General features: G+C 31.3%; 2 protein-coding genes across 2 annotated transcripts; one reads left to right on the top strand and one right to left on the bottom strand.

The window, feature by feature from the left end:
* Window positions 1–1,107: 1,107 nt before the first annotated feature.
* Window positions 1,108–8,568, top strand: LOC134725477 (UPF0489 protein C5orf22 homolog). Its single transcript, XM_063589319.1, has 4 exons — window positions 1,108–1,742; window positions 2,632–2,693; window positions 5,869–5,994; window positions 7,335–8,568. The coding sequence occupies exons 1-4, from the start codon at window positions 1,433–1,435 to the stop codon at window positions 8,475–8,477; spliced, it is 1,641 nt and encodes a 546-aa protein (XP_063445389.1). The 5' UTR covers window positions 1,108–1,432; the 3' UTR covers window positions 8,478–8,568.
* Window positions 8,569–15,683: 7,115 nt separating this feature from the next.
* On the bottom strand, window positions 15,684–21,995 carry LOC134725476 (UPF0193 protein EVG1-like). Its single transcript, XM_063589317.1, has 7 exons — window positions 21,809–21,995; window positions 20,442–20,504; window positions 19,259–19,355; window positions 18,846–18,934; window positions 17,890–18,027; window positions 16,779–16,879; window positions 15,684–16,127 (listed from the first exon to the last, which is right to left on the bottom strand). Exons 1-7 carry the CDS (start codon window positions 21,903–21,905, stop codon window positions 16,035–16,037), a joined length of 678 nt encoding a protein of 225 aa, XP_063445387.1. The 5' UTR covers window positions 21,906–21,995; the 3' UTR covers window positions 15,684–16,034.
* Window positions 21,996–22,848: the final 853 nt, after the last annotated feature.

The following is a 22,848-nucleotide window of genomic DNA, read 5'->3' as shown; positions in this document are numbered from 1 at the left end:
CTCTGGTATCTTTCGCCCCTCTTTTAACGCTGATCATTTTCAATTGGTGATTTTTGTTACATGGGTAGATATAAAGATTTATTAATCCTATTATGAAAAATAAATATTTTTACCGAGGCCGTAAAGTCGATGTTGATATTAGTCTTTCTTTGGATGATAAACACTGAACCCACCTTATAAAAGTACTTTAAAAGTATATTTTCTATATGCCATATTATATCTGTTTTATTTACAATTTTTATTAAGCTGCACCACATCTTCTATTCGAACTTCAATTCGATCGATGTTGTCGTTGATATGGATGTGTGATTGGTAAAAATAAATAAAACCCTCTAATGTCATCAGACAATAATTGCTTTTTCATACCTCGTACATGAAAAAAATCAATTCAATATTCCTGTGAGTGATTGATTGTTGGTTAATTAATGTCCAGTGTCAAATATTTCATGCCTGTTCATGAGGAACGATAGAAGGGGAAAAAACTAGAAAGAATAGTTCAAACTTTGTTTTTAGTACAAAATGTCAATTATACAAATCACTGATATACAATATGTTCAATCAATAAAATGATCTAAACGTGCATACTATTTCTAAGCATTACATCATTATTTTTTTGTATATTAAAAAAAATAAAAAACAAAATATCAGAAAACTGAGAGGGGTAAAACGCCATTGTTCTAACAAAGACATATGCACATAACTTATGTTCTTAGAAATATTATAGAAAAAAATATTAAAACCATCAAAGGTCAAAACTTTCTCTTTATATATGATTTCTTTTTGAAAAAAAAAGCACCGTTTAGGACCAAAGTCATTTATAGCTATACATATATATTTATATAGACATGTAAACAGCAAGAAAAACCGGCAAGGATACAAATTCTTGGAAAAACAAACAATAAAGTTATCTCGCAATATTACAAAAACATGAATACAATGTTTTATTTACATTGTATGTATCGGTGTCGAAATTCAATACATCATTATTATATGATCTAACATTCATGAAAGCCAAAGTAATTTAATCTGAATGTGAGCAGGTGTCGCAGCTGGGAACAGTATGTTCCTGGTCGCAGTTACAATTAAATCAATACTGCTACAATCATGTTCACCTTGGGAGATGATTTACAGCTGTTGTCTATAGAGTTTGATTTTATTTCATTCCATTTAGAGCTTCAAAAACTGGCTTTAATGTCTTTTTAAACGGGCAATTAGTTTATAACCCGTTGGTGCCTCTGCTAGGATTCCATCAGGAGAAGATAACTCTAAAGAAAACAGTTTGATCTCCCTGTTGATGTTTCACCTGACCAGCTGACATGTACATATTGTAATGTTGTTCAACGTGTGAATATATTAATTAATATTCCGTTCTATGGTGCAGTGGACATTTTAAAATGCCATGATATATAGATTATCGCATTCATTTAAGTAAATGACTTTTCGAAGAATGAAAGTAATTTGTAGGAGAACCATACTTGGTAACATAGCTGCACTTGCTTTTGTTGCATCTATTGTAGTGCTATACTTGTGTTTATTGAGGTATAATACAGCCAATACACATTTTGACATAAGATCTCATGATATAAAGAAGAGATATATCAGAGGTGAACCATTACAGATCAAAGTTCCTTGGAAGAAGCTGCTACACGCAAATGTCTACCATGGAAAAGGGGGTAACTGGTCAAGAAGAACTGGTCCAAACTCACCATTGAGTTTGTTTGTAGTAGAAGAACATCACGAAGGTACATGTATATGTGATATATCATTATACTAGTCAAAATTATTAAGATAAAGTGATATATATATACAACTCGTCTAAACATCAACCCAACAATGTTAGATCTGTAAATTTGCTTTCGCAGATTTTTGGTTCTTCGAGTCAATTAATTCCCAGTTGTGTCATAATTCTGTCCAGAATGATATTCTGATATGGCTTCCAAATTGCTTAGGACACAGAATCCTTTTAAAAAAGCGTAAGACAAATCATCTACATATACAACACATGTTAAACAAAAGGAAAAAGGTATGAAGATAATTATGAACCTTAGCTTGACAGTATGAAGATAAAGATGCCACAATGGAAGTCTTGCTCAACATCTAGGTTTGTGTAGAGTACAGCCTAAAAAAGTTGCATGTACATTGTAAATATGTCAAAGGATCCAGGTGAACCATTGTATAAAAATTAAAAGACGCATGTACACATGTATAATCAGACACCTGTACACATGTACATGTATAATCAATATCTTTGACTTATCTGTTCCATTAAAGTAGTAGTGCCCCTGGGTGTTTTAAAGTCAAAGGTCTATTTAATAAATTAAGTCCAACAGAATATTGTGGTTGAAACACACAGTTTAAATACTGGTACACAAGGAATATGTACATTGTACAGGTTGACTTGCATTGCAGATCTATCCAAAATTTGACCAATTGGACTTAAAGTTTACATTAATTTGTTCTTAAGGTTCATAAATGTATTCATGAAATATTTGCCACTGGATGTTCAGTTAAACATAATTACATATGATGATTCACATGATTATAAATGATTCTTTCAGACAATTCAGCATTTAGCATTTTGTCGATTTGCTTACATTGATTATATATGTATAATTGTATTCATTCTTTCAGTTATACCTTATTGGTTTGATGCTGCTAATGCTAAAGCAATATCTCAACATGGCAATACCTTGGTAAGTATGCTGCTAATGCTAAAGCAATATCTCAACATGGCAATACCTTGGTAAGTATGCTGCTAATGCTAAAGCAATATCTCAACATGGCAATACCTTGGTAAGTACTGCACTTTTTTTTATACTACTGCAAAAATTATAAAAAAAAAAGATATTGCACTTTAATAAAGGGGTTTACAAAATGGTTTATGTGTAGTACCAAGACGCTTTGATTTCAACGAGATATCATACATATACACCTGATTTTAGTAAAAAATTTCACAAGAATTTACTGTATGACATTTTTACACTAAACCCTTTTGATGTGTGCTGGTTTATTTTAAGTCTGGAAACACAATTTATCTATTAGTTGAAATTGGTTTTGATCTACATTTTTGTAGCTTTCATTAACTTTTAGTAATTGTATATTATATTTTTCAGTTAGAACAATCAGTAGAATTTTGCAGAAAAAAAGGTCTGAATCCAATTCTTTGACGTATTGATAATTAGTTGTCTGATAAAAATAACTTATAAGAACAAATCAATTTAACTGAAAACTTCTGTTCTACTTTCTGTGTTAAATTTAAGTACTGTAAATTCAGAAATTATTGCGATGTTTTTATTTATTGGGGAAAAGGCTACAAGGTGATAATCACAATAATTTAAACTCCTATTTGAATTTTTTATACGACTCGTCGTATATTGCTATCACGTTGGCGTCGTCGTCGTCGTCGTCCGAATACTTTTAGTTTTCGCACTCTAACTTTAGTAAAAGTGAATATAAATCTATAAAATTTTATCACAAGGTTTATGACCACAAAAGGAAGGTTGGTATTGATTTTGGGAGTTTTGGTCCCATTATTTTAGGAATTAGGGGCCAAAAAGGGCCCAAATAAGCATTTTCTTGGTTTTCGCACTATAACTTTAGCTTGAGTTAATAGAAATCTATGAAATTTTGACACAAGGTTTATGACCACAAAAGAAAGGTTGGGATTGATTTTGGGAGTTTTGGTTTCAATAGTGTAGGAATTAGGGGCCAAAAAAGGGCCCAAATAAGCATTATTCTTGGTTTTTGCACAATAACTTTAGTTTAAGTAAATAGAAAATAATGAAATTTAAACACAATGTTTATGACCACAAAAGGAAGGTTGTTATTGATTTTGGGAGTTTAGGTCCCAACAGTTTAGGAATTAGGGGCCAAAAAGGGACCCAAATAAGCATTTTTCTTGGTTTTCGCACCATAACTTTAGTATTAGTAAATAGAAATCTATGAAATTTAAACACAAGGTTTATGACCATAAAAGGAAGGCTGGTAATGATTTTGGGAGTTTTGGTCCCAACAGTTTAGGAATAAGGGGCCCAAAGGGTCCAAAATTAAACTTTGTTTGATTTCATCAAAATTGAATAATTGGGGTTCTTTGATATGCCGAATCTAACTGTGTATGTAGATTTTTAACTTTTGGTCCCGTTTTCAAATTGGTCTACATTAAGGTCCAAAGGGTCCAAAATTAAACTTCGTTTGATTTTGACAAAAAATTAATCGGTTGGGTTCTTTGATATGCTGAATCTAAAAATGTACTTAGATTCTTGATTATCGGCCCAGTTTTCAAGTTGGTCCAAATCTGGGTCCAAAATTAAACTTTGTTTGATTTCATCAAAAATTGAATAAATGGGGTTCTTTGATATGCCAAATCTAACTGTGTATGTAGATTCCTCATTTTTGGTCTTGTTTTTTCAAATTGGTCTACATTAAAGTCCAAAGGGTCCAAAATTAAACTTAGTTTGATTTTAACAAAAAATTAATCTTAGGGTTCTTTGATATGCTGAATCCAAACATGTACTTAGATTTTTGATTCTGGGCCCAGTTTTCAAGTTGGTCCAAATCTGGGTCCAAAATTAAACTTTGTTTGATTTCATCAAAAATTGAATAAATGGGGTTCTTTGATATGCCAAATCTAACTGTGTCTGTAGATTCCTCATTTTTGGTCTTGTTTTTTCAAATTGGTCTACATTAAAGTCCAAAGGGTCCAAAATTAAACTTAGTTTGATTTTAACAAAAATTGAAATCTTAGGGTTCTTTGATATGCTGAATCCAAACATGTACTTAGATTTTTGATTCTGGGCCCAGTTTTCAAGTTGGTCCAAATCAGGATCTAAAATTATTATATTAAGTTTTGTGCAATAGCAAGTCTTTTCAATTGCACAGTATTGCGCAATGGCAAGAAATATCTTATTGCAAAATATTGTGAAATAGCAATTTTGTTTTTAATTAGAGTTATCTTTCTTTGTCCAGAATAGTAAGCAAGAAATATCTAATTGTAAGAATTTTTTTTATTTGGAGTTATCTTTCTTTGTCCAGAATCAACTTAAATCTTTGTTATATATACAATATACAATGTATATTCACTTTTTACTACCAACTGATAAATTAAAATAATCTTTACCATTCCGTGATAACAAGCAGTTTTTTTACATCTTAATATTTTATGATGTATTTAAATGAGTAGTAATTGTTGCAAACTCCATTAGAAATTTTAATTGAGATTAGTTTTGGAATAAGGGAAAGGGGGATGTGATTAAAAAAATTGGGTTCAATTTTCTCATTTGAAATTTCATAAATAAAAAGAAAATTTCTTCAAAATTTTTTTTTAGAGGAATAATCTTCAACAGCATAGTGAATTGCTCTAAGAGAAAACAAAAATTTTAATTTCATTAGAACACATTCATTCTGTGTCAGAAACCTATGCTGTGTCAACTATTTAATCACAATCCAAATTTAGAGCTGAATCCAGCTTGAATGTTGTGTCCATACTTGCCCCAACCGTTCAGGGTTCAACCTCTGCGGTCGTATAAAGCTACGCCCTGCGGAGCATCTGGTTTATATATGAATTAAACAATTTCTCAATATTTAACAAAATTAAAAAATCATTTTGGTCTAAAATGACAAATTCGCAATAGTTTCTGAATTTAAAGTATGCTGATGTCATAATCACCAGCACAGAAAGTAGAATTAAGTACTGTTAGATCCTTGCAGATTTGGACACTGATATGTATTTTGAATTCAGATTGCAGATACATGTCTATGAATGCAACTCATACTAGGATATTTCATGTATTTAGAAGCATTGCACCTATTTTTAGTTTCTCTTTTTTTACAGAAGTTTTAGATCACAACATAATGATATTTTTTTTGTAGATTCATATTGATGGCCATGATGATATGGCACCACCATCACATTTTCCAGACTATCCAACATTTAGATGGCCAAAAACAAGACAAGACTTCAAGTTGTTATTGCAAAGGAATGATGTCTTTATAATTGTAAGTTTATTTATGCTATCATGACTAAAAGGCATTTATAAGGCATCAAGTTTCACAATTGTCTTTAAAATGATACATATGTCCATTTATTTTCTACATCACAAAAAGTTTCAATAGTTCTTCTATCCATAAATGTTACCTAACAGTAATAATCTTTTAGACTTAATCTTTTGGTTCCCTCTTCCTTTTTTTCATAATATAAAACTAAATGTTTTTATATTATGATAAAATGTTTCATATTATGATATGGATATTAAAAATGCTTTCATGTTATGCAAAAAATCTGTTGACTAGCATGACCTGAAATTCAGATTTGATAAATGTAACATTTCTGATGCAAGAATTTACAAGCTATAAAAAAAGATTTCATCAGTGCATCATAGGTTTTAAACAACAGATGGCTGACACCTGATAGATTTTTATCAATTTTTACTTTTTTTCACTTTTATCTGATTTATAGTACTCAGTAATGACTAACCGTCTTTCATTACTGATCACTTTTATTTTTAGATTATGACAACACAGAATAATAAGACAAACCTTTGATTTCACTGTAATGACAAAAGTAATGATGCAATTTATCGAATTAATAATACTTTATCAAATCAATGGCTATATGTTTTACCTAATGTCTATTTAAAGTCTTACTACAGCATAACATAACTTAAATATATGTTTAAATATTTATTCATAGCATTACAGCTGTTGAGGAGATTAAACTGTTTTAGTCAAATTCTGTATCAGTGATTCAATACTGGAATTTTCATTTGGTTCTGACAATTTTAGTGTCCCTGCTATGATGATATGGGGAAAGGGGGGAGGGGTTTATTATTTCTAGTCTGTGTTTCTGTTAGGTTGTCCCAATTTGGGTTAAGGTTTTGTATTAAGATAGTGCATTGTTTTCACTATGTTACCTTTATATGAAATCTCATACTAATCATGTTTCCTAATCAAAGTTATTACTTAAGAAATAATTCCTTAATGTCATGCTCTATGCTCATTTTAACACGGGTAGGCATTATATTTGTCGATATTTTACACTGAGCGTGAATGTATATATTTAAAAGGATAACGATGAGAATAACGTTAATATACACAGTAAGTTTATGCGCATGTGTCAAACATATTTTGTGCTCATTAGAACACGGCTTTGTTTACAAAGCGTAATAAGGACGTCATATTAGAATTCAAAATTAGTCATGAAATGCAAGTATGTCATAATTGTTATAAAGATAAGGATCTTGCAAAATCATCATATCAATATGGGGGTTTAGTATGGTTAACTGCAATAGAGGAGACACTATGTATCCAAATTCTAATTACTTCACTAATATTTTCAGGAAGCCATTATATCTGGACTGATAAAAAGAGTAATTTGGATATGGCCAGAATGGGACAAAAAGAATCATAATTCTTCATATTCTGTTCAACACCATCAGATTGGAATAGCTAACGTAAAGGGCGAGGATAATACTCAGTATCAGGTTTTCTGTATGTGTGAATTCAAACAAAAATCCTCCCGTTACAATTGCATCTATGCAGATTATGAAAGCGATAATGTGACTGTTGTTTCCATACCAAAAAGTAAATGTCGAATACAAAGAACCTTTACTTATGAAGAAATACAAGAAAATGTTGCTGTAAAGTATGTGAATAACGCAAAATGGCTTTTGAATAATGAGGAGATTATTCTTGATTTGGACGAGGATTACTATGGATGTGTTTACGCATCTCAGCCTCTTCTTGATTTAGGAGTGAAGGAAGTGGAGCTGAAACACATAAACAATTATTTAAATAAACTTATATGTCCAAAATCTCTTGCTCAAGAAAGATATGTAGACAATATATTGACAACAGCTTTAGACTTTTTTAAACGATTTTATACTTGTCAAAACCCAAAACAGCCAGTTGCAATGAACAAGAATTGTCCAAAGTTAGCAAAAATTACGTCTGATGTAAATACATATTTACAGAAAATTTTATGGCAAAATAAAAAGATTCATCTCTGCTCAAAGCAACACCATGCAGTTAAATATGCCATCAGTGAAATCATACACTCTTTTCAAAAATTAAATAATAAGCAATTGAAAGCCATGCAAAGGGTTGGCTTTTGTTTAAATACATCTCCAAAGACTTACAAATTAACATTTCCACCACAGTATGGCATATGTATGGGAGCTAATTCTCCTTCAGATTCAGCAGTTTTAATACATAATCCTACAAGAAAAGAGATAGCAGAAAGAACAGCAACATTACAGAATATTTTTAAATCTTTAAAGACAAAATCAGTCAAATTTGTGACTATATGCAGATCATCACGTGACGGCTATACTCCTAGACGATTTTTTAAACTGATAGAATCTGATATAATGGCATCACTGAATAAGACATTCAATAATAACTGTGTGGCTCATTATGATGGAGGATTATTGGGAGGGGTCAAGGGATGGATTTCAAGACCAAAAATTATTATTAAACACTGATTCAGCAAAAGTATTGTAAAATCAATTGGCATAATATTTGTTATTGTTCTATTTTTAATGAAATTTGTATTAAATACATGTTACAATTTTATTTTTTTCTGCTTTGAGATTTATACAGCTGTCATATTAATTTGTCTACCAACTGTTCAAAAAGGCATGTTAATTTGTCTACCAACTGTTCATAAATGAATTTCAATTCGTCTACCAACTTTTCTTAAAGGCATGTTAATTTGTCTACCAACTGTTCATAAAGGCATGTCAATTCGACTACCAACTGTTCTTAAAGGCATGTTAATTTGTCTACCAACTGTTCATAAAGGCATGTTAATTTGTCTACCAACTGTTCATAAAGGCATGTTAATTTTTCTACCAACTGTTCATAAAGGCATGTTAATTTTTCTACCAACTTTTCTTAAAGGCATGTCATTTGTCTACCAACTGTTCATAAAGGCATGTTAATTTGTCTACCAACTGTTCTTAAAGGCATGTTAATTTGTCTACCAACTGTTCATAAAGGCATGTTAATTTGTCTACCAACTGTTCATAAAGGCATGTTAATTTTTCTACCAACTGTTCATAAAGGCATGTTAATTTTTCTACCAACCGTTCATAATGGCATGTCAATTTGTTTTCCCAACTGTTCATAAAGGCATGTTAATTTGTCTACCAACTGTTCACTATGGCATGTTTATTTGTCTACCAACTGTTCATTATGGCATGTTTATTTGTCTACCAACTGTTCATAAAGGCATGTTAATTTTTCTACCAACTGTTGATAAAGGCATATTTATTTGTCTACCAACTGTTCATAAAGGCATGTCGATTCGTCTACCAACTGATCATAAAGGCATGTCAATTCGTCTACCAACCGTTCATAAAGGCATGTTAATTTGTCTACCAACTGTTTATAAAGGCATGTAAATTTGTCTACCAACTGTTCGATCATAAAGGCATGTTAATTTATACCAACCGTTCATTAAGGCATGTTAATTTATACCAACATTTCATAAAGGCATGCTAATATGTCTACCAATTTTTCATAAAGGCATGTCATTTGTCTACCAACTGTTCCTAAAGGCATGTTAATTTGTCTACCAACTTTTCATAAAGGCATGTCAATTCGTCTACCAACTTTTCATAAAGGCATGTTAATTTGTCTACCAACTTTTCATAAAGGCATGTCAATTTGTCTACCAACTTTTCATAAAGGCATGTTAATTTGTCTACCAACCGTTCATAAAGGCATGTCTATTCTTCTACCAACTGTTCTTAAAGGCATGTCATTTGTCTACCAACTGTTCATAAAGGCATGTTAATTTGTCTACCAACTGTTCATTATGGCATGTCAATTCGTTTTCCCAACTGTTCATAAAGGCATGTCAATTTGTCTACCAACTGTTCATAAAGGTGTGTTGATTTGTCAGGGAAAATAAGTCCAGAAGGTACATGGATGAACATATTGAAGAAAATACAATTCTTGGCATTCATGACAGGTAGCTGGTTTTCTCAATCATAATATTTAAGACATCAAAATGATCAGGAGCCACCAAAAATATTGTACAGGACTAGCAATCACATCAACCACCAACACTTGACTCCTTCAGAAGACCATTTGTTGTTATGTCATTGTTTTGAATTCATTATAGGGTATTTGGATTAGGGGGTCCTTCATTTTTGTATTCTTTGATTTTATTGTCCATTCTCTAAGGTTTTTTTTTGCCATTATTCTCTCTTCTGTAAACCCATCCAGACCCTCATTAATTGTTTGTTTTTAAGACTCACTTCTCACTAACAGCAAAGCAATTGAGACTAATGATGAAATGTTTGGTGTTACTATGACTTTTTCTTTGCAAACTGTGTTAATTGTGCCTGTAGTCGATAATACAACTTTCCAGAAGGGAGGGTCTGGAGGGGCTTTACAAAAAGAAAAGAATGAAGAAAATTAAGCAAAAAAAAAAATGTAAAAAATTACCTTAATAAAGAACAAATAAATGAAGACCCCTATCCAGATAGTTCAGTTGATAAGAGTATAACAGCAGTACAAAACTCATTATCGGACAAAGAGTAAATGTTCTGAACCGCGGGTTTAATTGACAGTGACTGAAAATGTCAAATTTATGGCAAATATCTGATACAATGATCAGAAGGATACTTTAGGTTAAAAGGCTATTAGGTTGCTGTTTCACTGGCATTTACTGCAAATCTCTATCCTGGTCCTAAACATGCATGAAATAATTGCCACTGGTCATTAAAAGTAACAAACTGGCAATGCCACGGCAAAATAAAAAAAAACCCAAATACAAACAAACAGCTGTCTACAAAACACAACTTTGAAAATGAAAGACTGCAACATGAACCCCACCAAAAAACCTTGCACAACTTGGAACTCTTGGTTAAACAGCTACTGTGTTAGCAGCAACCCTCTATCAAGGAAATTTCGATAGGAAATGCAATTCTGGAATATAGGAGATAAATAATCCTGACTTATGCAGGTCCTGCTAAGATGTTGCTTTATTGAAATAATAAAATCACAACAGGGAAGACGAAAGTCAGCAAAAGATTACCAGTTGCACACCTGGTGTCCATAGGAATGCTATTAAAAATCAATTCATTTTGAATTCATCTGTGCGTCTAACAATTCTTTAGAAAAAAAGGTAAACCAAATTAGGTTAAACCAATGCTTATGTTATAACTGTAAGTATAAATTGAACTTAACAAAAAATTTGACATATATTAAAGAAAAACCAATAAAATCGTTTCTAACCCAACAATAGCGCCGGATGATAAGCCTGACCGGTTTCTGTCCTTCTTCAGAGCCTGAATGGTTACTTGTGGTTTTTTTATTCCTTATATAGTTTTCCATCGACGTTTGACAACCGGCAGTTCTAAATAAAGTCCTAAATATAAAGCTTTACTACAACTATCACATAAACTTTACATGATAAAAAAACGGAAGCCAAGGTCATATAAATAAAAAATAAAATAAATGTACATCTTATTATCATTCAATATACTAAATATAGTTAACCTATTGCTTATAGTTTCTAAGAAACAGTCTTAACAAAGAAAACTTAACATTGACTAATGAACCATGAAAATGAGGTCAAGGTCAGATGAACCATGCCAGGAAGACATGTACAGTGTACAGCCCTTCAGTACAATAAATATAGTTGACATATTGCTTATTTAGAAACAAGATAGCGCACGTTTAAATGTCGTCTCGCTTTCTTCAATAACCATTGATATTATGTTGACAGTCCTATATATAAAATTAAAACTAAAGTTGCAGGCTCTAGAAAAACAGACCGAAGACCAAGAAATTAACTCTGAGCAATAAATTATGAAAATGGGATTAAGGTCAAATAAAACCAGCAATACTGACATGTACATCATAAACATCTACCTACACCAAATATAGTTGACCTATTGCATATAGTATTAGAAAAAAAAACCAAAACTCAAATACTTAACTTTGACCGCTGAACCTTGAAAATGAGATCAAGGTCAGATAATACCAGCCAGTTGCACATGTACACCGAACAATCATTTCATACTCTAAATAAAATATACCTATTGAAAACAGCATAAGAAAAACATACCAAAACACAAAACCTAACTATAACCATTCAACCATAAAAATGAGGTCAAGGTCAGATGAAAACTGCCAGTAGGACATGTACACCTTACAATCCTTCCATACACCAAAATATATACTAGACCTCAGTATTGCTTATAGTATCTGGATTATGGACTTGACCACCAAAACTTAACCTTGTTCACTGATCCATGAAACGAGGTTGAGGTCAAGTAAAAACTGTCTGACAGTCCTGGAACCTTTCAAGGTACGCACATAATAAATTCATGTATATTTATCCTTTTACTCATAATAAGACAGAAATTAACATTACAAAAAAATCTCAACTTTTTCAAGTACTTACTGACAATGAAAAGGAGGTCAAAGACAGTGGGCATATAACAGACGGAAACTTTGTCACATGAGGCATCTATATACAAAGTATGAAGCATCCAGGTCTTACACTTTCTAAAATATACAGCTTTTAAGAAGTTTGTTAATTGCGCTGCCATTCGATCACTATCCCCATCTTGACCTTTCTTCGACGGAAGTTAATGTCTCAACAAAAAGTAGGATCTAAATTGGCCATACAATACATTGTTCCGATTCATTGATTCAGTCCAGCTTTAAATATCAGTTGCTGTACCTAATATGATAACATAAACTAGGGTATGGATGCACCCTAGAGTTAAAAGTTGGAATCCAGACAAATGGTAGAAACAAAGCTACATTTTTCCATTCATTGACTTGTTACATTTCATATCTCAGTTTTCATGTCAACTCATGTATGATTTCTAAAGCATAAATTACATGTAGGTCATCTTAATTTTCTGCCATATGATTCTGCAACAAGTTGGCTTCATACAATGTAATGTGATTATGTTAATTGGTGCCCCTTGAAAGTAGGACAGCAATCAGTCAAAAGTGTTTCACTGTGAACTACATTTTCCTACATTGATTTGACTTTATAATTAGTTACATTTTAACAGTACATCAAAGTGTTTTGATCCTTCAATAAACATTATTTAATCATGGGTGTATCCCAAAGTGTAGATCACTATCTAGACAAAAGTTTCCAACACTTTATTGACTTGGTAAAGTTAAACATCTATTTTTTTTGTTTCACTCCCTTCAAATAAATCTTTAAACTACTGGATGATTGAATCATGTCTTGAAGTTCAGCACCCAGACAATATTTTACCATGACCTTCTTTTCAGCTTCATTGACCGAGTTCATATTTCTGTCACTTAACACATAATACAATAATGTAAACTAGTGTATCAAATTATCTTGTCCAGGAGGTCAGCATCCATACCACAACTGTAAATTGAGAGACAAATCCACATATCTTTAATTCTTGATGTTCTGAAACAGTTTTTAAACTGTTTCAAAATTAGGAACCTAAAAACCTTTTGAAGTGTTTCCTTTTTTTAAGGAGTAAGATTCCCAAGGCTTGACGTTTATCAATAACCTACACTTCAGATACCTATAGAAGTCTGGAAGTCCGTCAATAACATACCTAAGACTTGAAGTTTATCAATAACCCACACTTCAGATACCTATAGAAGTCAGGAAGTCAGTCAATAACATACCTAAGACTAACCTACAAAAAATTGAAAGGTTTCCGCGGAACACAGTGTCTCGCCTTCTATTGCTGTTAATCGCAAACTCAACAAAAATGAGGGAAAAAAATCATTTAGAATATTCTGCAATACTATCTTATGATTGTAAGGAGCTTCTGTCCAATTTTGGTAAAAATCCAGGATAGTTTAAGGAAGATTAATTTCAAAAACTTTAATCACAGAGTGAATATTTGTGGTTCATGCCAACCAAAAAGAAGGAATGTAGGATCGCTATTTCTTGCTTTTTCGACTAAATTCAAAGACTCACCAAATTGTACCTAAGGCTAGTGATTCCCTCCAGCTTCCTCTACTACTATATAAAACTAACCATGAATATAATACTTAAAAGTTTCATTAAATAACAAGTCAATATTGTACTGTCCAATTGCCATAAATCTAATTCAAATCAGAATATGTTGATGCTTCAGTTTAATGACTACATCAATCTATTTTAATAGAATTATTTGCACTTTAAATCCATTCAAATAAAAAATCATCGTTTGATATTTACAAATATATTTATTCATGTAAAAACACATAAACAATAAATAAAATATGCTATCACATTAATACATTGTAATAGTGCTACATTTTTACTTCCATAAATAAATACATATACATGAAATCAATGCTCAAATAATGAATGTAAATGGCTGGCCATTTATGGACGGATTGGTTGAGATGAAAATATAGTTATGCAATGCTGTTATAGAATTTTACAATCTGAACATTCTATTTTTTATTTTTTCAACACTTTAAGCTATCAAATAAAAATATAGAACAGAATTTTTAAAACTAGAGGCTCTAAAGAGCCTGTGTCGCTCACCTTGGTACATTTGTATATGTGAATATTCAACAAAGGACACAGATGGATTCGTGACAAAATTGTGTTTTGGTGATGGTGATATGTTTGTAGATCTAACTTTACTGAACATTCTTGCTGCGTACATATATCCCCATCTATAATGATTGGCCCAGTAGTTTCAGTTGAAAGTGTTAGTAAAAATTTACAAATTTTATGAAAATTGTTAAAAATTGACTATCGATTCGTCTGAAATTTTCAGGGCAGATAGATCTTGACCTGATAAACAATTTAACCCATGCCAGTTTTGCTCTTAATGCTTTTGTTTTTGAGTTATAAGCCAAAAACTGCATTTTATCCCATGTTCTATTTTTAGCCATGGCAGCCATCTTGGTAGGTTGACCAGGTCAACGGACACAATTTTTAAACTAGATACCCCAATGATGATTGTGGCCAAGTTTGGTTTAATATGGCGCAGTAGTTTCAGAGGAGAAGATTTTTGTAAAAGATAACTAAGATTTACGAAAAATGGTTAAAAATTGACTATAAAGGGCAATAACTCCTAAAGGGGTCATTTGACCATTTCGGTCATGTTGACTTATTTGTAAATCTTATTTTGCTGAACATTATTGCTGTTTACAGTTTATCTCTATCTATAATATTTTTCAAGATAATAACCAAAAACAGCAAAATTTTCTTAAAATTACCAATTTAGGGGTAGCAACCCAACAACAGGTTGTTCGATTCATCTGAAATTTTCGGGGCAGATAGATCTTGACCTGATAAACAATTTTACCCCATGTCAGAATTGCTCTAAATGCTTTGGTTTTTGAGTTATAAGCCAAAAACTGCATTTTACCCCTATGTTCTATTTTTAGCCATGGCGGCCATCTTGGTTGGTTGACCGGGTCACCGGACACAATTTTTAAACTAGATACCCCAATAATGATTGTGGCCAAGTTTGGTTTAATTTGGCCTAGTAGTTTCAGAGGAGAAGATTTTTGTAAAAGTTAACGCAGGACGACGACGACGACGGACGACGACAGACGCCGGACGCAAAGTGATGAGAAAAGCTCACTTGGCCCTTCGGGCCAGGTGAGCTAAAAAACAAGCTAAAACTTTAAACATCTAAAACAATATTGAGAATGTTCTTCTTTTAAAACATACTAGATAAGTCTTCATATTTTTAATACTAGACTAAACTATCTTTTAATTTTTTATTTTTTAAAGATTAATTGCTACATTTAATTGTATTTCATGGTAAGCACATATACTATTCAAGATTGCACATTTGATATTTACATGTTGGAACTCAGAATATTCGTAAATGTTTATGATCTTAAGCATATGTTTTATAACAAACATCAGCAACACATATAATTAAGGTTTAAGTTTCTGTGCTGTGACAATGGATACATAATATCTATATGGGGAATGTAGTTTGGGAATTGTTCATCTTTAACAGTGAACTTTTTAATATATATTTATGAAAGACATTTTTTAAGGAGTTTGAACACGTGTCTCCTTTGGTAGTGTCAGATGTTAATGTTCTATCATATCATGATTTCTCTCTCCGTCTTTTGTCTTCTTCAATCATTTTTTCTAATTCTCTTGATCTTTTCTTATCAAGTAACTCCATTTCTCTTATCAACTGCAAAAAATAAATAATATTAATGAATTAGAATTATGCAAACACCAGCTCTTTTTTATTGCATTATCTTTGTATTTGAAAACCATTAGGAATTAAGTTACTGTTCCAAGTGAAAAATTTCTTATATAATTGAAAATTTCCCGAAATTGTTAAAAGTTTATGTGATCCTGAATGATTGAATTTTATTTTTTAAAGTCTTTAAGATAAATGTTTACCACATATCTCTGACCAATGAAAATGAGGTTAAGGGCATTCTGATTCTAGAATGAAAAATACTTTAATACTGAAAGCCTTGGTAGGATTTTAAGCAATTTTGTCGATTTTTTCAACCTTTATGAAATTTCTGCATCCTTTTATTAGTTATTCATAAATATGAAAGAAACTTTAGACATTAATCATTTATATGACAAGGACATCATTTTCTTATTTCATTGAACTGATCCCTCAAAATTATCCATTATTTACCCAAAATAGACACTCAGCATAGCCTAGTTCTTTTTATTTCATATGTACTAATGATTTGATCAGGAACACTAAGACCCATTGTACACTTAATTCATAACCCATTCAATGTAAATACTTTTTATTACCTTATATTCTCTGTGAAATATTTCATCTACAGAGATTTTTAACAACAATATAAAACTTTACCTGTGAGCATTCAGTTTCTATAACAGTTCTGTATTTTGCTCCCTGTCCAAGGTCTTCCATTTCTCTAAGGAAACCTCTTCTTTCATCAATTTCTGCTTGCACTGAAAAAGTAAACATAGATATAAATGGTTGAAATTTTTATTAAGATATTTTGTACATGCATGTTGTAAACAAGAATGTGTCCCAAGTACAATTCAGTGGACCATGAAATTGGGGTCAAAACTTTAATTTGTAATTAAAATTAGAAAGATCATATCATAGGGAACATGGTACTAAGTTTCAAGTTGATTAGACTTCAACTTCTTCAAAAACTACCTTAACCAAAAACTTTAACTTGAAGCGAACTGACGCACAGATGGACACACAGACGAACGAACGGCGGCACAGACCAGAAAACATAATGCCCCTCTACTATCATAGGTGGGGCATAAAAATGTGCAAAGCTAGCAAAGTGAAAAATACATGTATATCAGGACGAAACTCAAAATCGTTAAAATTAAAATTGCGTTCAAGTCTTAACTGACAAAATCCTAATAATAAATGCATGCAATAATTTCTGAATTTACAGTACTAGATTGAGCTTATGTTTCACATTTACAAAATGCATTTTATTTATCTGACTGTCAAAATCCATACATGTACCTCGGAAAGAAATATAAGCTTTGTTTTAATCAAATGATTGGTTTGTTATGTTCACCAAATCCAATAATTGAAATTAACAACAAAATTAAAAGGGGTTCAAATGGTGTGTTAAAATTACAAGAAAATTGAACAAAGCAAATTTGGGTTATTGTAAAAGTTTTCACACAGTCCTCAAAAGGTGTATTGTAAAAATGGTCCCTTTGTTGATTTCAATTCCTAATTAAGGATAATAGTTTGAAAGATAAATCAAAACACCCCTTTTTTATAACTAAGACAACATACCAAGTATTTTCACACAAGTAATAGTGTAAATCATGATGAAGACATGCATGACATGTCTATGCATTTACTCCTCATTTTAAAAGCTAAAATGTTTTCATCTATACAAATATGAAGATTTTGTCTATAGGTTCTCATTATTTTAAAAGCATAAATGTTTTGATTCTACAAAGATAAAATTTTAACATACATTCATCAAATCTGTCTACAGGAGGCTCCTGTATTTGGACCTGAAGTTTCTTCTTCTTTTTGTCTTTTGGGTCTATGTCTTCACCAAATGCCATGATGTTAGCTAATCTTTGTTTATTCTTTTCATTGTCTCTGCCCACTAAAAATTATAAATGTTACAAACATAGAAGTACACATGTAAATGCAATAATATACAAATTACAGAGAATGCTGATATCCTTAATTACTTTTTAGTCAAACATACATTGTACTATAAATTCAGAAATTAATGAGTGGGTTTATCAAATCATGTATGAATAATGGAAAAAAATAAGAGATTAAATATTGCAATTTCAGGAATATCTGCATACAGATAGATATCAGAATGGGAGGTCGTTTGATTGTGATACTCACTCCATCACATTATTCCCATTCATATAAAGTTCACAATAATTTCTGAATTTATATTAATTATTTGAGACATATCAGATTTACCGTCACAATATATATTGATTGATTGTTGTTTGCTTTACACAGCATTAGCACAGAAAGGCTATATCGGGAGCTAATTCGACTGTAACAATATATAAGATTTTTGTCTTAGTTTTTACTTACATTTTCACCTGAAACTACAATATCCATTATTAAACAAAACAACCCTGTGGATTCCTTATTTTTTTTGTGGATTTGTGGTTTACACCAATTTTATGTTAACAAAGTAGAAATTTTGTATACATGTAGGCTTGAATGCAGATTTTGGCAAAACCACAAAATCATATATCAACAAAAATTGATTTCAATTTTTCTCAATCAATGAAAATTGAATCCACCACAAGTAAAATAATCACCAGCACTTGTATTGCAGTTTAGTCATGCAAGTGTATAATTTTTCATGATGTTTTGATATGATGTGTGATAGTACATATATATATATATACATGTAATCTTACCATGATGTCATGAAACAATATAACTTACTTGAGTTGTGTGCTGGTGTATAATCAGTTTTTTCATAAGCACCACTAGCTTCTATTTGATCTTTTGTTCTAACTGTTGGTTTGTAGTTCCTGCAATTTAAATTTTACATTTTCTTCAACAAATTTGAAATATAACACGGATTGTAGAATCTAAGAAAGTCCCTTTTGGTCCATATACAAGAATCTTATTTTAGTATCCCTGTCCCATATGTAAATTATGTTTTTGGAATTATATCGGCTGTTCTAGAAGTTAAATAAACATATTATTTTCTTCTATGGATTATTTATTCATGCTAATGACAATGCTTAGAGAGAGCAGAACACAGAATTGACAGCTGTATTTATTCATTCCCCCTTGTTACAAGTTATATGAGTTTAGTCGTAATTGCTGGCTAATAAAATGTCATATTTTACCTTGGGTTGAGAACTTTACTTTGTTTCCTTGGTTTTACAACTTCTTTGTTCTTGTTTGTATGTGTTGGTGGACACTGAAGCGGAAGTGTACCTCCACCTAAAATAAAACAATTTTATTGCTCAGTTGTCATTCCTCTTTTTCAAGCTGATGTGATTAAGATGTTTTAAACATTTTGTTATTCATCATGTTCATACAAGAAAAAGAAATTGTTTAAATCATTAAACATGTTAAAATGTAAATCAAAAATACTTGTAGATAAAAAAATAAATAAAAATAAATGAATAAATTGATTGACAAGACCTTTTTGAGATGTTAACAGACAAAATGAAATATGATTTTATATGAAACAATGATCTACTTGACTTGATGTGAACTTAAGGACTTTTACTTTTATCTTTTATATAAGCTTTGGATTTCAAATATTTTGGCAACGAGCATCACTGAAGAGACATGTATTGTCGAAATGCGCATCTGGTGCAAGAAAATTGGTACCGTTAATTTTATTACTTCTTCTGAATGGTGTCATCTAAAAATCTATGTATGTTGCAAATGGAGATTTTAAGACTACAAGCAGGATAAGTAAGAATCAGGGTATAAATAAAGAATTCTGTTGTGTAAATATGTCTAAAGAATTCTGTTGTGTAAATATGTCTAAAGAATTCTGCTGTGTAAATGTCTAATGTTATCTACCCAAAACATATAGTCTATATCTGTAGCTAATTATCAGTTTAATAAATATAAAATTTGGAAATTGGTATTAATTTGTAATCTAATGAGTTCAGCCAATGCAATTGCAACAGTTACGTTTTTTACAGTTTGTTCTTTAAATACGTTGTGCCGGTCATGATACACCACTTTTCTAGCTAGGTAAGCTTGGTTAGGGGATTGTTGAGCGCTCACAAACATATTAAACCCTGCTGCACCATACTCTTTCTGTGTCTGTCAAAAGTCAAGAGCTAGTTTTTCAGTGGTTGAACAGTTCCTTTTCCATCATATTTATTTTTTCATAAATTGTTTTGTTTTAAATTTAATAGCTAGGCTGTAAGTTTCCTTGTTTAAATTGTTCAAATTTTTATTTAAGGACATTTTAGAGCCAATCAATAGTATAAGTTTTTTATGATGACATCTACCCGTATAATATAAACATGTATACATATATAAACTTTCTGATGTACAACTTACCTCTAAGAGATTTTTCCAAGTTCCTTTGTTGCGTATTTGTAAGCCTTGATTCTTGCATCATTTCTGAATATAAAAAGTAAGCAAAGCTGACTATTGAGTATTGTAATATAGTTGACTTAGGTTTGGAGGACTAAAGACAACTATTATATATAAATCAAACTAAGAGTTTTTAGTTAACATCCTTTTACTTGATTCAAACACAAACAGCCGCTGATACATGTACAAATAATAAGGTATTAGGGCAGTTCGCGCCCAATATACTTTCGCACCCTACACATTCGCACCTCACATGTTTGCCCTCGAAGTCTGTTCGCACCCTTTGCGTTCGTGCCCGATTTGTATAAGAAATAGGGAAATGGAAATTAGTTGAATTATTAGGCATACAGTTTCAGAAATACAGATTCAACATACAGATATATAACACTAAATAAATGCTTGTTGCTACATACATCACATACATTAAAATAATTACATATATATATCAATTCTAATTATTATATTTAGGTAGGTATCAGGTCCGTTCGCGCTCAATACACTTTTGCACCTCGCAAGTTCACACCCAAGGTCTGTTCGCACTCTACACGTTCACGCCCAAATTGCAATTTTAGTTTAAATTCCAGTTGAATTGCTAAGGTTTAAATACGGAATGCATTTATTTAGCTTGGTAAGAGTAAAACATTGAATTTAAGATTTTAAATGAAAAACACAAAAAGATAATTATTTTTAACATCTTGGTCCCTTTGATCTTAAACAATGAAACAAAAAAATATAACCAAAACATGATAAAATTTACTCAACACAAAAAAAAACGTAGTCAGAATCTTACTTTATTTTGAAGCAAGTCAATGATTGAAACAAAGTTATAGCAATACACTTACCAAAACATGATTAAAAGTTATTCAACACAAAATAGAACGTTGACAGCTGAATCCCACAGCATTTAGACAATGACAACAAATATGCTTATACATGTTATAGGAATATACTTGCCAAATCTTGATTGCAAAGTTATTAAACACAAAACCAATAAAAATTGTTCGCAAACATGAAGGGTGCGAAAGTGATAGGGGCAAACATAAGTGGATGCGAACGGACCCGGATTCATTTAGGTACAAATGTTATTCAGACCACAAGCATGGCAAGGCAAGGACATACCAACTAAGAAATTATCATGCAATCAAAAACGTATAGAACGAATAGATATGACGTATGGAAACATTTGATTAGACTATAAAGTGGTCGAAATAGTGTGTCGAAAGTGAATGGCAATGCCAATGGTCCAATGAGTAGCGTCGATCGATCGGACAAAAATACCCAAAAATAGATTTCGAGCACTTTGAAAATGAACGACATATGACCGAACCTACCCTTTAACAAACTGTGTGTTTGCTGGCTGTATTGGACTTGCGGTGGATTCCAAAATCCTCCTCCCGCTACGCGGGTTTCTTTCTGAGGAGCCGCCATATTTCAACAAATTGGAATCTATGCGTAGAACGTCACTTCCTCTTTGAGATGTTATAACTCCCGGTACTGGTCGGATTTTTTTCCGCACCCCAAGATCTGTATTTTTGGGCTATCAAGGGCATCAAAATTACACGGACTACAAAATTTAAATCAAAAACTAATTGTTTCTTTAAATGTAGTGCTGTCTCACTGGAATATAAGCATATACATATGTAAATCAAGACCACTGTGTTTTTGTAACATATTTTAAAATTAAGTTAAAATACTTTAATTAAGTACATGTTGACAACTTTCAGAAATGTCAGATTAATCACGTTTTTTCCTAATTAATTAAATTTAAATAATTGTTTGTTACAGCTCTAATATGTGACTCACATAAAAAATTGTGTGCATAAATAATGTAGATAATTTGACTATACATAATAATAAATAATAAAACATTTTAGACACTCTTTCGATTAAATAACTCAGAGTCCTTTTACAGTTGCTCTTACATGTATGTTTTTTTTTATAATGAATTATCCGGTAACTATTTGTAAGTTTTATAAAATGAAGATGTGAGACGTAAAAAAAATATTATCTGATCTCAATCTCAAGTTGATGGTATAAACATAAATAATGAAACATTAATAACAAAAAAAACCAGATAAATTCTAAATAATTTAATTTTGATAAAAAAAAAAAAAAGTGAAATTCACAAATGTACCTCTTCGTGCAAATATACATCATGATTGAAAAATCGGAAGAGAAGAAAGAAAATATAATAGTAAGTTTATCTTAATATCAAGTTGTATATATATAAAAAAAAATACATGTCATAAATGTACATCAGAATTATTATAACAATTCATGATTGATGTGATTTTGAAATATTTTTTTTAATGTTTTATTGGGGGTATTTTTATTACGTGCTTTTGTAGGGACAAAATATCAACGATACCAA

Source organism: Mytilus trossulus, chromosome 7 (assembly GCF_036588685.1).
Source record: "Mytilus trossulus isolate FHL-02 chromosome 7, PNRI_Mtr1.1.1.hap1, whole genome shotgun sequence".
NCBI lineage: Eukaryota > Metazoa > Mollusca > Bivalvia > Mytilida > Mytilidae > Mytilus > Mytilus trossulus.
The sequence above is the reverse complement of the archived record's forward strand: the minus strand, read 5'-3'. Positions and strand labels throughout refer to the sequence as shown.